Raw genomic sequence first — 18,050 nt, 5'->3', positions numbered from 1 at the left:
CTTTCCCAATAAGGGACAATTTCTGTATACTGAAGATAGCCCATTTTTTAAAGTCACACGGTCTGTATGTATTTTAAAGCTGTGTTCACTTAGGTCATTTATATAAATTTCCAGCTCTTTATAAGTAAGGTGGGATCAGCTCCATTGTGTACATACTTTGTCTTTTGAACATTATTGCATATGCATAGAGATCTTCATTCTGCCATTACGCCAGAAGCATATAGCTGTGTCTACATAACTGTCTTTCTCAGTACAGTAGTGAAGTTTTGAAACAATTTCCTAGACCAACCTCACTTACCTTACATTGGTTCAGCTAGCAGGATAATTTTGGGGTGTACAAATTAGATTGCTGTCAGAGAAAACAAAAGCAGAAGCTCTGTTCCAGATGTACCGGATGCACACCAACCCCTAATGGAGACACGTTAAAACCAATGATTGATTCTCCAAGCAGCTTTCTCTCATGGACTTGGTGGAAGTGTTCACACCAGGGCATGGGACTAAATCTAGCCAGGCATAATGCCCTTAAGCCTAAACAGTGGAGTTGAAAACAGCTTGGCACTAAGTGCTTTGATCTGTTGATCTGCTTCTGTTGCACCAGGTGTCGTGGTTTAACCCCAGTTGGCAACTGAGCACCACGCAGCCGCTCGCTCACCCCCCCGCCCAGTGGGATGGGGGAGAGAATTGGAAGGGTAAAAGTGAGAAAACTCGTGGGTTGAGATAAAGACAGTTTAATAGGTAGAGCAACAGTCACGCACGCAAGCAAAGCAAAACAAAGGAATTAATTCACTACTTCCCATCGGCAGGCAGATGTTCAGCCATCTCCAGGAAAGCAGGGCTCCATCACGCAGAACGGTTACTTGGGAAGACAAACACCACCACTCCAAATGTCCCCCCCCCCTTCCTTCTTCTTCCTCCTTCTTCCTCCAGCTTTTATACTGAGCATGACGTCACATGGTATGGAATGTCACATGGTATGGAATATCCCATTGGCCAGTTTGGGTCAGCTGTCCTGGCTGTGCCCTCTCCCAGCTTCTTGTGTCCCTCCAGCCTTCTCAGTTGGTAGAGCATGGGAAGTTGGAAAGTCCTTGACTAGTGTAAACACTACCTAGCAACAACTAAAAACATCGGTGTGTTATCAACATTGTTCTCACCCTAAATCCAAAACACAGCACTGTACCAGCTACTAGGAAGGAAATTAACTCTATCCCTGCTGAAACCAGGACACCAGGTTACTTGTTGGTGTACATGTACATGTCCTCACCTCATTTCAAATGTCAGTGGAAACTTATGTCATAGGGCTGCCTTGTCCCCTGCTTTTGAATGTAGTCATGATATTCCAGATTCCTTTCTTCTTCTCCCCCTTTTCCGGATAAATGTTTCATCCGAAAACTTACATTGCAGTCCCTGCTGTGGCATTATTTTACAGCATTTTACTAGGAAGTGGAGAACAATTTATTCGTTGGCATCACAGACACTAAATTATTGACACCACGATACATACAAGTCAAATTATGCCAAGATCATCTCTAGATATTACTAGCGGTCATGTATTTTTGTGAATTTACCACTAGTGATACAAACATCTAGAGAGGATCAGGATGGCAGTCTTCCCTGTCTGTGATGTGCTTCAAGGAGGGACCCCTGTTTCTGGTCCAGTTGATGGCCTTTTTAAAAACTACCTCTTTTTAAAAACTACCTTGAGTTGTGAAGGAGTCTTGAGATGGCTGACTACCATCCTGCTAGTCTTTTTGCTTTAACAGCTTGATGCAGACGATGGCTGCTGCATGCCAACAGGTAAAGTATGGCAAGTATCTCCTGGTTAGTGTTGGTGGGCTGAGTTGGGCAGAGCAAAGACCAGACACGGTTGTGCCTTTTCTCTCACCATTTATACAGAGTGAGGTCCATCCACCCACCAAATCACTTCTAGGGAGCAGTCTAGTTGTTACACTGTAGAACAAAGCCTAGGAGCAATGTAGCATACAAGCAATGTGAATGAGGGTGGAAACAGGACCCTGGGGAGAAGCTAGGCTCATGCCATAAATATACCTTGTTATTTGTAAGGTGGTGTTGCAGTCAGATTTTGTTAACAGTATTTTTCCCCATCATATTGCAAAATTAATAGCATTGTTGCAGTTAATACACTTAACGTAGATAGCCCTTTAATTGTCCTATCTTTTTTTTTTCTTATGCTCTCCTGTTTTCTCAAGTTTAAGGGTTTTACTATTCCTAGTTTTGTTTAAGTATCTATAGAAACATATGTTTCAGACTGTCATTTCTCTTTTGGTGCATGGTCTCTCTCACTGTACAGGTTATTGAGGATAACGGTGTTCGAAGGGTTGTGGTGGTTCCCCAGGCTCCAGAATTTCATCCTGGTGGTCATGCAGTGATACACAGGCCTCCACATCCCCCACTGCCTGGCTTCCTTCCTCTTCCAGCCATGATACCCCCTCCACCACGTCATATATACTCACCCGTGACCGGAGCTGGTGACATGGCAACGCAGTACATTCCACAGTATCACACCTCACAAGTATATGGGGATCTGGGTAAGTAGTTTATTGAATATTGCAAGTTCTGTCGAAGGAAATAATGCTCTGCTTATTTCCAGCACTTGTTATGCTGATGTATGGGCTTTATCAAGGAAGACTTACAGCTTTAATGGGAGCTATACACAAACGTTTTACGAGGATACCAGTCTTGTTTTTACTGAAGCTTATTATTCCAGAAGAAGTTCTTTTTGTTAATTTGACTTGTCTATTCAGTGATCCATTAAACATACAGATTATTTCTTATGTGTATCAGTTATCGATTTGCCCAGGAAAGCAATGCAGGAAGTGTTTGTAGTGATTCAGTTGATGCCTTCCCCTGAGATTAAACGTTTAAATCCATACCTGAGCACTGTTCTGAGATCTCGTGTCTTGCAGGTATCCTGTTTGAAGCATGAAACAGGAGTTCTTAGTATTGATTATGAAAAAAAGATTGCTATTTTTCATAAAACTGTATGCATTTAGTCCAATGTCTGTGTTGAAGTCCCACTTGAGTAATAGGGTGCCACCAACCTAAACGTAATACTGTAGTTGAAGTTGTCTTTGGTAGTGCTATTGACATCTGCCCTTAATACTGTTTAGTGGCAAAGTGTATGTGTCTACTAACTCAGGGGTTGGGTTCTTAGAATAATATTTACATTTCTGGTAGACTTGCTTTTCTTTAGATAAACTTCTGCTATAAAGCAGGTGCCGACCTTGAAAGACTTTCAGAGAGCCAGTGCCAGGTTGCATGGCAACCTAGCATGTTGTTAATGTCCAATTAGTGTATATTAGTTTACCTGCTGGACACTTCAGTTTTCCAGTAGGAGTAGACATGTAATTTTACACACAAGCATGCACTTAGCACACATGGCATTTTTAATAGATTTTTAATTACATTCTGTTCTTAGTGATTACATTTAATTTTTTTCTTCTTTACTTTCATGTAGATACTCTGCCTGCTCATGGAAGATCCAACTTTAGAGATGAAAGGTCTAGTAAAACATATGAAAGGTTACAAAAAAAATTAAAAGATCGACATGGAACTCAGAAGGATAAGTTAAACAGTCCTCCATCGTCTCCTCAGAAATGTCCTTCTCCTACAAGTGAACATAATGGACTTACTAAAGGACAGGATGCAGCTGGTGTAAGCACAGGTTCTACCAAAAGCAAGTCTTTGGGTAAAGGAAAAAGCAACTCTCAGACAGACACAGAAGTAGAAGGTAAGTGTTAACAAAATTTTTATATACATATATATATATATATAAAATGTAAGTCCAGTGTCTGGCTGAGCATAGCATTTGTAGATAGAACACCACACTTTGACAATCTTGAAGTTGAGTAGTAGCCCATAACTGCCCTGACTTACATAGAATAGAGTTAAGGGCCATCAACCTGCTCCTCATATTGGAATGATGGGCCTAAGAGAACAAAACTACTGACATGGAAGTCTCCATGTAGATTTGAGCAAATCTTATTAGTCATACTTCATAACACTGTTTAAAGAAAAATCTGTGCTTTGTCCAGAGTTATTGGTGCTTACATTTTGACAAATCACTGAATATTGATGGCCTGCTTGATATTGCAGAAAACATGGAAAGAACCAGGTGTCTGATACAGGAAACCTACATTCAACTTGTTAAAGAGGAATATTTGGTAAAAGAGATACTCTTGTTATATGAAATTCACATAATGCCTGTCCCTACCAACTCATTATTGAAAGGGCTTTGTAGAAAAAGACTGGTCTTCACACTAGCCCATGTGAGTTCATGTTTTCTAAGACACTGCCATGTGTTTATTATTAATACCTTTATTTCACTAGAAAGCTTGTGATCTCATAAATGGACTGAATTCACTCAGTCTTGGTCATACAGTTGTCGAATCTGATGATGTGTCACTATGCAACTTTCAGGTCACTGGCATAGCACTTCAGATTCAGAACACAACGTCAAAGACTTGTCATCAGCCAAGTACAATTTTCTCAGAACAGGGAGTTGTAACTAGTGATGCTGAGGGAAACAAACCATGATTTTCTCAACTCATTGAAGGTTGCTTTGAGATGATTTTGTGCCAATGTATATTAGATTGCTGTAGACCAAAAGGAATGCGAAGAAAGTATGTCTAACTAAGACCAGGAAATCTCAACCTACAAGAGCTGTTTAAAAACATGTGTAGACGATACCCTGTGAAAGCTTAGTACCAAGGGACACCTTTGAGATACAACCTGAATTCAGAAGTTGGGAACTGTTGCTCCAAACTTTAATGAATACGTGTCACTGTAGTTCCAGAATGGTATTTGTCTTGGCTTCAGTTTAGTTTCTGTTAGTTGATATTTATCTGTGAGCTAACTTTACCAAGGCACAGGTGATAAAATGCACTGTTGCTTACATATGTTATGAAAATGATGTTAATGGTTCCTTAGAAGTATTTTATATGAAAAATGGAAAAGTCCACTTTTCAAAATTATTTATTTCAGGAGGCATTTTGGAGAATTATATACTGTGACTTAGACTTGTGATAACATTTCTGACTTCTGTTTATTATAAACTTAGAAATATAAAGTTGTAAATAGATGTGACATGTTTTTTAAAGAATTTTATTAGGCTTTGCTTTTCTTTTTCTTTTTAGTTTAAGGCAGGTTAAGTGAATTAAAAATGCCTGGCCACACCTTCAAAACTGAGTAGCCTGTTCACTTACACTATTGAGATAATAAAATTGTAATATTGTATGAGGGAAGGCACATAAAACACTTTCTATAAACTTACCGAGTCCTCTATAAAGCTCAGCTATACCTTCAGCTGAAACAAAACACCTTAGATTCTTTCCCTGAGATGTAACTGAAGGCTAAGCTAAGGTTTGCCCTTGCAATTGAGGCAGGCCAACGGTGTTACCAGTAGTCCTCCACATGATGTGCAATAACATATTTAAAGTACTGTAACTTGACTGCATCTACATACAAAGAGAAATCTATAGGAGATATCTCAGCCAAGAGCTTAAGTTCTCCAGAGCAGTAGTTTGTTTAAAGTTTTACATTAATAAAAGATAACTCGGCTTTCTGTATTCCATTAAATCATAGAACAGATTTAGAAATAGTTTATATCAACAACTTCTTTGGGTCCTTTTTTAGTTTTATGTTGCTCTAGATGAATGCAAGTTGGCAGGGTGTTCTATTTTATACATACTTTAGTCTATGCGCAGTTGTTGAATTTGAAGAGCTGTTTCACTGTAAAGTCACTGAACAATATTCATGGGTACTTTTTGTTTGCTTTGATTCTGTTTTTTAAGAAAAGGATGAAGAAACAAAAGCACTTGAAGCACTTCTTTCTAATATAGCCAAGCCAGTGGTAAGTAAATAAAGCTTTCCATAAAATCAGAATCTATCTGTTGCTAGTTTATACAGTTACGCCTCCTTTTCTCTCTCCAAGTTTAAAGGGTCTTTAACTTCCCGCACTAAAGAAAACTCACTTAACTTCCAGTCACTGAAATGTAAACGACCAAAGTAATTTTTAGTATATTAACATTTATGAAGCTAAAATTGTCTTGATACTTCATATGTGGAATTCTTCTTCTTGGCCACTCTGTGAAATCTCAATACTAACAGAGTTACAAAAAAAAAATATATATATATAGAAGGAGCTTGTAACGTTGCCAGTAACATAATGATGATGCTTAACTTAAGATGGTGCTTAACATCATCTCTTACTGTAAAATATGTTCTCTATTTCCTGTAATGTTGTTTAGTTTTAACTCTTCACGGAACAATTTTACACACCGGGTATCTCTAGGCATGAGAGATACCTGGTGAGGTCTTGGAAACCTCACCAAAAATGAGGTTTTGGAAAATCTTATTTGAAAAGTAAAGAAAAACTATGGCAGATTTCTCTTTAAGGATCTCTGGCACCTCCAGGGAAGAGACATAAAATTCACCAAAGAAGGTGACTGTCAGCAGTGGGTTTCTGACTGACCTGCTTGAAAATCTACCAATTTCTTTTCAGTTTGTAAAACTGTAATTCATAACCTCTGTGTAGAGACTCTTTAAAGCACTGTTGCCAAATTTAGCAGTTTCTTGCATTTTAGAACAGGCCTGTGTTCTTTTCTTTCATCATCTGGACCTTCCCTGGTCCTAACCTTTCTGTGAGGATTTACACAGCTTTTCAAAAATCTGCACCTCAATCCTCAGTCCACCAGCTTGCTTGAGTAAAAACAGTCTGTGTTCCCTCTTGCAAACTACAAAAAGTCCATACAGCAGAAACTCCAGGGGGAGCTTGCCGTGGGTTTGTCCAGTCAGCTACTTCTGCCATAATCAGGCACCCTGCTTTTCATCCTTTGTCAGTCCTCAGCTTACTGCCACCACACTGTGCGCGCGGCGCGTGCACCCCCCCCCCCCCCCCCCCCAAATAATAAAGAAGAGAAAACTTTTATGGAAGGAAGGAAGGACATACAGAGAAAAGAAGATGAAGAAGGAAAAAGGGTCAGATGGAATGATCATCGGACTTCCAACATTGCCGTTCATCAACTACATACCTTCTCCCCTTTACCTCCCAGACAACCTGGTCCTGGTTTTAGTGCCCCAGTCTTGATTCTTCTTTTATATGTTGCTTTACAGCCTAGTGAGGAGAGACTGAGAGAGCTGGGACTATTTAGCCTGGAGAAGAGAAGACTCAGGGGGAATCTTATCAATGTATATAGATATCTGCAGGGCGAGTGCAAAGAGGACGGAGCCAGGCTCTTTTCAGTGTGCCCAGTGTCAGGCCCAGAGGCAGTGGGCACAAGCTGAAACACAGGAGGTTCCCTCTGAACATCAGGAAACACTTTTTTACTGTGAGGACTACTGAGTACTGGCACAGGTTGCCCAGAGAGTTTGTGGAGACTTCCTCTTTGGAGATACTGAAAAGCTGTCTGGACATGATTCTGGGCAGTTGGCTTTAGGTGACCCTGCTGGAGCAGGGGGGTTGGACAAGATGACCTCCAGGGGTCCCTTCAAACCTCAACCATCCTGTGATTCTGTGGTGTTCCAAGGGCTGAGCAGGGATTGTAATTACAGAGGAAGTCCTGAATGCTTGGCATCCTGCTGTGTCCAAGCATCAGAATGGGTTAACATGTCTTCAGTGCCTCGCTGTCTTTGGTGGCTAAGCAGCATGGAGGTGAAAGCTGTCTGAATCAAATCTTATAACAAAGGGTTGAGAGAGCTGAGATGAAGAAATGGAGAGGAGTTAGCTGATCCTAGCTGTTCCCATGGTGTAGATAGTAGCTGGGACAGTCAAGTTTAGTAGCTCTTTATAGGATGACCTTGGTGATTTGAGCTAGTGGAGGGGCAATAAAAAGAATTTTTGGAGAAGAAACTGGGACTGAAAAGAAAGCTTAGGGAGATTAAGGTGTGGGGCAGAAAGGAAGTGAGAGAAGAAGAGAGCTCTGACAAGGAGCACAGGTCCAAAAGACAATCAAGACTTGAGGGATCCTAAAATAGATGAGGAGTCTAAGATGAGAAAATGAGGCCAGGAACAAACAGAATAGTAGGTGTGAACTATTGGAAGAACAAGATGGAGAGAGCGGGTAACTTTTCTACTTGTTATTTTTACAAGCAGACTGATAATGAAAGGGTGATGGGAGTCTGAATGTCTTGTTAGTAAGACTGAGAGTGGTGCGGATAGTGGGCAGTAGTAGCAAGAGACTGAAACTGCCTGAGAAAGATGAAGATTGGCGAGACAAGGATGCCAGAACTTTATTGAGAGACTGAAGAGCTGAAGTCTGGGGTGGAGTAAACAAGGAGTACAGACTGGAATGAAGAACTGTTGATTAGGACCAGACTTCGAGAAGCTGGAGAAAAAGGGTCAGAAGGGGTTATGGCTGTAAGAAATGAATGTAAGTCTACATCTGATAGCATTGATTTTTATCCAGGACCTGGAACGTAATCCAGCTTTCCCACATCTCATCTTTCTTTTGACAGCAAGTACCTGCGAAGTCCTACCAGCAGAGGTTTTGTTTTGCTGCCTGTTGTTTCACTGCCCAGCTATGCATCTCATCTCCACAGATGTTAGCAAACACCTATTGCTATCATTCTGTTAGATCAAGCAGTAGAGACTTGTGCAGTGGATCTAAAGGCTCCAGGCTTACTGTAGGATGATGCTAGAAAGAATTTAAGGGAGTCATTTGCTATTAATATATATGTAAAAAAATAGTAATAATATACATATACACACACATATTCTAGGAAAATACGCATCAAAAAACTGTTAGAAGAATTATATTCTGTTCTCAAAATGAAGCAGGGAAGATTTCGTACTAATGCTGGTCCATTGTGTTCAAAATTACAATTGCCTTTTGTTTTTGTTGGGTTTTTTCCCCAGCAACATGCTGTTCTTTCTGTATGCTCCGTGCCATTCACTGTACAAAACATACCTGCTTTGGGAATGGGTCAGGGCTGTGCAGCTAAAGGGACCAGCGTCTTTGACCCCTTTTGACTCTGAATCATGAGAGTCTGTCCTAACAAGGGAGCATGTGCCTAGTTTAGTCACATACTGCATCAGAATGGATGCAGAAACAAATTTTGCTGCAAGGTTAGCTTACTGCAAGATAGTGCTGTCACTGGGGCATGCTGGACCACAGCGTTCTCGGCAGCCCTCAAATCATGAGTGCCTGCTATGCCCTTCTTAACTTCGTGAGAATGTGGGTGATCCTTTCTATCCTGACTAGAAGTAGGGGGACCAGTTCTCTAGAAGAAGTATGCACATTCCTCTGCCAGTGGTCAGGGCATACAGGATGCCATCCAAGTCTGGGGTGTCATCAGTGGCTGCATTGCCAAGGGGAATGACAACTCTGAGCTTCCTGGGGTGTTTAGAGTGAGACTGTGAGAAGTATGATCAACAGGTGCTGTCTTCTGCTATGTTGCTAATGACACATGAAAAAGCAATGGAGTGCCAGTACTGTCTTGTTTTCTTTCACTTCCTTCCACCCTCAACACTCAACTGTCCATGCCTTTTAGGCAAGCATGCTATTTCCCCTCCCCACCATGTCCTTACTTGAATGTCACTGCATGTAGCTGTGTGCCTACGAGTGTTCTCCTCGCAGACCTCAGAAGACATCACAGGCTTAGGCAGTAGTAGTCTGCTACAGAATAGACAGTGTACACAAGGCAAAAAGCCAAACTTCCAGCACTTGGTGAGGCTTATGCTTTGCGAAGGCAAGGGACTGTCAGGGCTGTGGGTGGGTGGAAGACTAGCTGATGTTGCAGCTTGGGGGAGTGTGACATGATAAGAGAAAGGGAGGCTGTGTTACCTACTTAGGCCTTGCAGGATCAGAAGAAACCCTCCCACAGTTTCTCCAAGGAAACATTTTCCTCACCCTCCCACAAGTGAACCAGGAGATTGTGTTTTTTCACACTTTCTGTTTGTAGTTCTCATCAGAAATATTCCTGCAGGTTTTTGTTTAATGTTTTGCTTGAAACATTCACTGTGGGGATTGTGCCATGATGCTGCTCTTGATGGATCATCAACACCCTGTTCCCTGGTTGAACTTCAGTGCTGGCACAGGCAATACTGGATACTGGCTGTGGTGGTGGGCAGGTGATCAGATAATCATACAGGTGCTGTCCAGTACAGTGTCCATTGCACCACATCCTGCTCCAGAAAGCCTTGAGTAGTGCTGAAGGCTGTGACCTGTCGTGGGTTGTCCCATGGCTTAATGCACAGGTCCAGGGCATGCACATGTAAATCAGGTGGTGGGCTCCATGGTGTGCTTTCACTCATACATCTTTCAGTTCTGTGCAGTATGGGGCACATCAGCTTTGCTGCCTCCAGACTCCCATTAGGTGTTTTTATGAACATGTTCTCGTTTTCTTAAACTTCTCCCTGTATGGATCCTCCATCCTTTCGTACATGGCAGTGTTAAGTCAAGTTGGTAACATGGTACTGCCACCAGATGTCCCTTCTACTTAGGGAGGTCTTGAACTTTCTATACCCAGATGTAAGTTGGAGTGGTTCTGCAGATTGTACCATGCTGGGTCCTCAGCGTTTGAGCAGAGTCTTCACCAGCTGTCATGTCCATTAACCAAATAGCAAAGCAAGCAGAAGAGAGGACAAAGGGACCTGAAAAGGCAAAAGCAAAATGAAGAATGGAGCAGAAGGCTGAGTATTTAATAAGGAGAGGCAATAGGAACTCAGAATTTGAGTTGGTTATATAGCATGTAAATCCCTTGGGAGAGCATCATGTTTTGTGGTTCATGCATGTCCTCTGTATGCTTGTGGGCTTTTGGAACGTGATGCATCTCACTCACCAGTCAAGTACCTTGTGTCACTGTCTGAATGTGATCCAGTTTGCACATGCCAAAACTGCTTTTTTGTTTGACCCAAATGGCATGTGTAGTACAGTTAAGGAGGAGATTCACTTTTGCGAGCTGGACTGCTAATGAAGACATGCCCATCTTTTAGTTGCCTCAGTGCTAGGGCCTGATTCAAGTATTGTACTCTGCTTTGCAGAAGTACACAGTGCTCAGAGCTGCAACCAAAATCAGTTGCAGCTGCTTGAATAAGCATACAAAGTATGCTTATTCAGAAATACAAGTTTTCTGAAAAAGCCACTCCTGAGTGTCTCAGAGTGCCTGAGAATAGTGGATTCTTCTGATCTTAATCTTTGTTCTTCAAAAATACTTTTTTCCTCCTTATATCGCAGAGGTTTTTTGAAAATATGCTAGTGTTTTGTGCTTGAGAACTGATGGGAATTTCTGAAACTTTAATAATTCTTTTCCATAATAGAGCTCTGGGTAGTGTTCAAAAAGTCAAGTATTGGGATATTATTGAACATCAAGGATAAAGGACACTATTGAATAATTGCTTCTTAGTGAAGCAATTACTAATTACTGTCATATGCTTGCATCATGTGAAGCTGGAGTTTTGTGTTAAAATAGTATATGCTGATGTAATCTAAGACTGCCATAGTGCATATACACAATAATGAAAAGTTTTTTACAGGAAATCTTCATTTTAGCAATTCTTAATCTTTTAATACTTTGCTTTTGTCCCTTATTAATAGTTTGGTGAGGAAGAATATAGCTGGACCTAGACTTGTCTTTAAGAATCACTCTCTTAGCTGGAAGTTTTTGAGTGATAGCTCAACAATGGAGAAGTTCCAGACTCCCTCTCTCTCTTCCTCTGTCAGTGGAGGGGGGGGAAAAAAAAAAAAAAAAAGTTGAATCTGAAAAACAGTACCAAATGTTTTATAAATGAGTTGAAAAGGACTCAAATGACATTCTCTGATTCCCTCTTGTTAGTGCTTGCAGCTGTGGTTTTTTTACGTTTTTAGCAACTGAGTGGTTGAAAATACTCATCCACCTATATGTGAATTTACTGAAAAGCTCCAGAACTTACAAAATAGGTAACACTTATATAGTGTAGGTGCAGAAGAAAAACCTTGATGTTACTCAGTCCCACTCCTACTGCCTGTCTTCTTTTTGTCTGATTATTGACCCCTCACACACAAGCTGTATTGTGGGGATCCCACAGTCCCCCACCCCCATCCTCTGGGGTTGCAGAAATGAAGAAAGTAGCAGCTTCAGGGGGATTCAGGTGTATGAGGGACAGGGTTGGAAATTATTTCCAGTATTTATACCTGCCAAAGAGTTAAGTGTTGTACCTCTTGTTCTGTTCCTTCTGCCCATGAGCGCCTTCTTGTAGGCCCTCAGATGCCTGCCTCTTAACACTTTTTCCATAAGTAGTTTACTCTCCAGTGTTCCTCAGCAGGGCTTACTAGTTTAGGCTTGGCTTCTTGCAACTTCTTGGTTTAATGTGAGTGTACATCACTGACGGGGAACCAGTGGTTTAACCTGACCACCTGGTTTATTGCAGAGTGCTCAGTTTCACTGGGCACCATCTACTGGGCCCAGTAACTTTGTAGGTTGTAAATTTTCTAGTCCAGCAACAGGGTTACATAAGATGGATACGGATTTCTGCCTCATGGCAAATGCAGGGTGGAAATCACTGTTAAATGCTTCTTTCTTCCCTTCATTATGTTTCACAGTTTTAACTTCTACATCCACCAGTAACAGAGCAGTGCCCAACTTGGAACTTTCCTGATAGTTTGGGGTTTTTTTTTTTTAATTCTTTTGTCTTTAATCCTGTTAGCTGTTTTTGTTTCATTGAAACTTTTAACTTCTCCTGTAAATTCTGATCAATTGTAGCTTATTTGCTAACGTATTTCTTCCTTTTCCCCATATGCATAAGTGTGCATGTGTATGTATAGAGAATTTATATAGTTTTTATACATTACAGCTTTTTATGCACCATAAGGATGTCCTTAATTCCAGCTTCTGTGAATACTTTTCACTTTGCATTTCTGATAATGTTCAATTCCACTGACCGTTGCTTTTAAGCTTTGGCAAATTGGCCACAGCAAAGCTTCAGCTCTTCATAATATTCTTTAGTCACATACTCTGTTTACACAAAGTAAAACAACCAGAGCAACCTACATAGTCACTGTTTTTCTAGCTTGGTACATGATACTGCATCATTGTGTTACAGTTACTGTGTTAACAGTTGTCATCTATTATTTTAGAAGTCTTATGGAATATTTACATGAGTTGACCAACAAACATTGCACTGGGGGAGTAACTTGGGATAACAATTCTTCATCCAGTCAGAGACTTAAGGAACATTTCACCCTGTTCTCTGTTGGCACTTGTTGGTACATAACGATTTGCACTAATACTCTGGATTTAATTTTACTAGTGAAAGTCCTGTGAGTTGTCTGTTACTCTGTAGTCTGTAACGTTGTCTTGAATCTCCCTCCCACTCTTCCTGCTCTCTCTGTACTGAACAGTTGAAACCTCTAATCTTTTAATGTTCCAGTAAGATGCCACTTTTCACTCATACCAACCGCATTACTTCTTTGGTGTAAAAGAAGATAGACAGACTAAGATCTAATGTCCAGCTCCATGGTGGTGAGTACTAGTAGGCATAGCTGGTAGTAAGAGAGAGACTGCCTGGGCATTAGGAAAAAAATTTGAACCGTTAAGGGAGCTAAACATAGGAATAGATCATCTTACAGTGGACCTACTAGTCCTGGAGCATAGTAGGTCCTCCAGGAACCTACACTTCTTTCCTTCAGTATCCCCTGCTGCCTTCTGCAACCCAGGAGGGAAGGATTAAGGTTGTCTGAGAGGGAGCTTTTACCACCCCAGGTGCTTCCCACAACTCCAAAGACTTCCAGAAATGCTAGAATTGTACTGAGGTAGTTGTAGTTAGTGTTAGCGTAGTTTGTGACCACATCAAGATTATAGTGGAATTTCTCTTACCAAACTTTGAATTGTGTTTCCAAGAACTTCAGTGGGTAATCTTACTAGTATTTGATCCCTTTTGGGATGTGATGTATAGTCCTGTTAGTGTATAAGGGCTTAGTGACATTATTTCCAAGACATAGAGGCTCATCTTGTTTGATTTTTTTCCTCCTTTCTGTTTGTCTGTTACCAGTAAGTCCTCTCCTCTCTGCTTCATTCTTGAAGTTGGCCCGTTCCGTATATTATAACAATTTAAGAGCACCAGTTGTGAAGGTAGCATTTTGATTCTGATACTCTGGTAATAGATTTCCAAAAGCAATTATTCCTAAAATAGGCATATATTACAGTCATATTGTAAAACTAGTCATTTCATATAATGAAATGTGTTTTCAGTTCCCTTAAATGAGAGACTTAAACGAGAAATGACTGGAAATACTAGGTGGGTGCAACGTATAAACTACAATAGTAGACGTACAATATTAATAAACACCCACAAATTTCTAGACTTCCTTCTATATCAGATCCTAAAAATTCGTAATCACACGCACGCACCCGTGCACTTACCTACAGAAATATGAGCATCCCCAGCCCCTTGCAGCACGTGTGGGTTTCAAGCAGCGCCCACTCTTCTGGAATTGTGGGTGCCCCTAACTGCACATCTCCTTTGGGAGACGTGGGTGCTCTAGCTTTGCATGTAACTGTGTTATTCCTTAAAATCTGTTGTTCCCTCCCATCTGCTAATCCACAGGCCATTGAGAAAGCTCTCCACCAGGTCACATGTGCCCACCTGATCTCTGGGTCCTTGTCTGCTGCACCCCAAACTGCTGTCACACCAGCTGGGGTGCGGCTACTCAGGGCATCCGTCAGGCCTGGATGGAGGCGGCAGTGGTGGCAGGGCAATTTCTCACACTGTCAGGCCAGGTTTTGATCATTGCTCTGTTCCACTCCAGCATCTTTTATCCCTGATACAAATTTTTCATGCTGCTTTTATACTTCTGAAGTCGATTCCTTCTTCGTTTCAGAATTCTCTTTGTGATTCCCCGGTTACCATGTAATCCACCCGAGGGTCGCCACCTTTAGCACAATGAGTGTGTTGGGGCAAACACTTCTCAGACAGTTGGAGGTGTCGCATTCACACACACAGTTTATGCTCATATTTCTATCACACCAACTGTTATCCAGGCCTTTCTGCAAAGGGTGGGCTGTGCAGGCAAGCACCACCACAAGAATACTGTTTATAGGATGTTGCCTATGTATGTGTGTGTGTGCACATGTGTATATATATACATATATGTATGTGTGTATATATACGTATGTATATGTACATGGACCTTGTGAGCATGCCTTCATCGCAGGTGCCTGAGTTCAAAGTACATTACATGTTGTAATATTCTGTTCGCTAACAGAGTACTAGATTAGAGCCTCAGGTAGTTGTGTCCCTATTAATATCCTGCTCAAAACCAATTTGCTGGGGTAGTTAACCAAATAGGTTCTAATCTAATGGGAAAGTCTACTTGTCACAGTCATAATTAAATGCCCAAAGCAGAGTTTCTTTATGTACCTGCTACAGTAATGCCAGTCATTTTGGAGAAATTCCTGAGCTTCTATATGTTTCATATGAAAACTGAGTCAGCAAGAAGGTATTAAAAAAAAAAATCATAGTACTGGTCACGTAAAAAAAACAAAAGTCTGAAACGCTGTCATTTACTAAAACGACTGATTCACAATATATGCTTGCTATCTCTTGTGCTTCATAAATTATACAGTAATTTTTATCTAGCCCACTAGGTGGCATTTGTTACTTAGAAGTTTGTTTGCACTCAGCCCTGGGCCCTAGGATTGCAGTTTTCTCATGACATTTCTTAGATTTCCAGCTTGATTTCATCTGTAAAAACTAATTAATAGCTATTAGATCAGTATAAATACTCTGATATGATAATGTTATATGGTTTTCTTCTCTTTTATTTGGTCCTATATGGCAAAGCAGCATTTATATACAATACCATTTAAATGGCAGAGGTTTCAAAGTTGTATTTCTACAGGTATCAGACATTCAGGCAAGAACAGCACTGCTTATGTGGTCCCCTCCATCCAGTGATACCAGAGAAGACGCTGACAAGAATGACGTACCAGAAGTTTATACTTATGAAGTAATGATTTCAAATACTGGAAAAGATGGAAAGTACAAAACTGTATACATGTAGGTGTTCATTATTTTTATTTAATTGCTATTACATTGAATTATGTGGCCTAAAACCTCATTAAAAATCTGCCTGTTGTCCAAAGATTTAAGTAATCGGAAGTTTTGTGCAACTTCTCTTTTGAAACCAGCTACTTTTTTCAGTAGAATTGGTTCTGTTTTATTACTGAAGTCTCTATCATCAATTAGAATTTAAAGACTTTGTTCTTAGATGTTGGAAGCATATTTTAATATCACTTAGCTGTGTTTCAACCAGCTGCACTAGAAACTATGGGTTCTCAATTAGTGAGATATACAAATAGCGAGAAATACAAATTGTATTTGTAGTTCTTTACTTCAGCACATGCTTCTGCTCCCAGTAAGGTTATCTCTCCCTTCCCTGAAAATGCTCTTCGTAAGAGGCAGTCTTAAGATACGAAATGAAGTTAGTAGATTCGCACAGAACACAACTCTAGCAGCAGCAAAACAAACAAAACTTTTCAATTGTTTCATTCCTAATACGATGGTTTGCAATCATTTTTTTGCAACTTGGAGAAAAACAACAGAAAATTTACCATTAAAGGTGTAAAGCTGTCTAATAATTATAAATCTTTGTATTTAGCTAGTTTATCTTAGTCACCTTCCATGGATTTCTTAGAAGCAGTATGTGAATCGCAAGTTGGATATCCCTGTCCTAGAAGCTTAGAGGAAAAGAAATGAGCTTTGCTAACATAAGGTGATGTCAGTAAAAGCAGACTAATAGATGTCACTGAGGTGCCTTTTTTGTTTACTGGGCTCTAACAAGTAGGTATATGCAGTCATTTACAGTTTTAGATAATGGTTTTTTCAAGGCTGAACTGAGCTTCTAAAGGCCCCAGTACTTCCATGTTTTTTGTGTAATAAAATACATGCGTACACGTGCAGCTGATCTTACTGAGTAAAGAGGAAAATAATTATTCTTAAAAAACACCCGAACAAATAGAACAACAAAAAAAACCAAAAACCACCAGGGCAAAACAACAGGAATCAAATGCGAGAAGCCCCTAAAATTCAAAGATAAATGCGTTTTCATTTTACTATATTTAGCAACAGAAATAAACTGTTAGCAAATATATTTCTTAGAAGAAGTGTTAGGCAGATGGGTTAGATGCTGTGTGTCTTTTTATAAATGTATGGCATTCTGAAACAGTCTTTTAAACCAAATCATATCTCTTTCCAGTGGAGAAGAAAATAAAGTTACTGTAAATGATCTCAGGCCAGCAACTGATTACCATGCAAAGTGAGTATCTCCTTCTCTATTCATTAAATTCAGTGGAAATATTTTAAAAGTTTCATTGGATCTGTGTATTCGCATAAGTCTTCAGAGATTCTTTACCACATCTCACCCTCCTTTGAGTCACAAATCAACATTTTTGGCTTAGCTGACCACTCAGTCCATTTTGGAAAACACAAAATTGTTGTACCCTCATCCAACATCCATGCTCTTTACTTCTTATGTCGTGCCAGAACAGTGACATTTTTCTGTCCTTTGGGCCAGGCACAGATGGTGCTTGCTTTTTCTGTTTCCCAGAGGCAGCAGAGGGAGGTACCTTGCACAGGAACATGCTCGTTGCTGGCCACCGGAAGGTCAGGTTATGCTCCTTTCACTTTACTCCAGCAGACCGGTGATCTGACCCTTTATGCATTACTAAATAAGCCCCTAGCTTAATGTAATTCTGTCCTTCTAGCAGAATTTGCTGCTTCGCTATGTCCTACTGAGGAAATAGCATAGGACTGGAAAGATGTAGCTAGGTGTTGTTCTTCCCTCCTTTTTTACATATTGTCTTATTTCTTGGTTTAAAAAAACCAGTATGAATACAGCAGTTTATAAATACGTAACATAGTGAAGGCCACCTTAGAAGTACTGCCTTTTCAAGAAATAATTGCAGGTGGAGAGTACAACTTTAGAAGTGACAGAATGTGCAGCATGTGAGGGATTTGCCTCTTTTGACTGTGGAGAACCCCAAGACTCCTGTGTACTGACCAGGGAACCAATTTAGAAGCAACTGGTAGAAAGCACAGGGAACAGAAGTGTGTCTGA

The 18,050-nt window shown here is 40.5% G+C and overlaps 1 protein-coding gene across 1 annotated transcript in view; it reads left to right on the top strand.

Moving 5' to 3' along the window:
* The window catches only part of FNDC3A (fibronectin type III domain containing 3A), a 109,596-nt gene that overhangs the window by 54,918 nt on the left and 36,628 nt on the right, over positions 1-18,050 (top strand). The window contains exons 4-8 of the mRNA XM_009319956.1: positions 2,309-2,546; positions 3,476-3,748; positions 5,811-5,869; positions 15,834-15,991; positions 17,190-17,249. Of these exons, the coding sequence (XP_009318231.1) occupies positions 2,309-2,546; positions 3,476-3,748; positions 5,811-5,869; positions 15,834-15,991; positions 17,190-17,249 (788 nt within the window). The remainder of the gene's footprint in view (positions 1-2,308; positions 2,547-3,475; positions 3,749-5,810; positions 5,870-15,833; positions 15,992-17,189; positions 17,250-18,050) is intronic.

Source organism: Pygoscelis adeliae, unplaced genomic scaffold (assembly GCF_000699105.1).
Source record: "Pygoscelis adeliae isolate BGI_AS28 unplaced genomic scaffold, ASM69910v1 Scaffold32, whole genome shotgun sequence".
NCBI lineage: Eukaryota > Metazoa > Chordata > Aves > Sphenisciformes > Spheniscidae > Pygoscelis > Pygoscelis adeliae.
The sequence above is the reverse complement of the archived record's forward strand: the minus strand, read 5'-3'. Positions and strand labels throughout refer to the sequence as shown.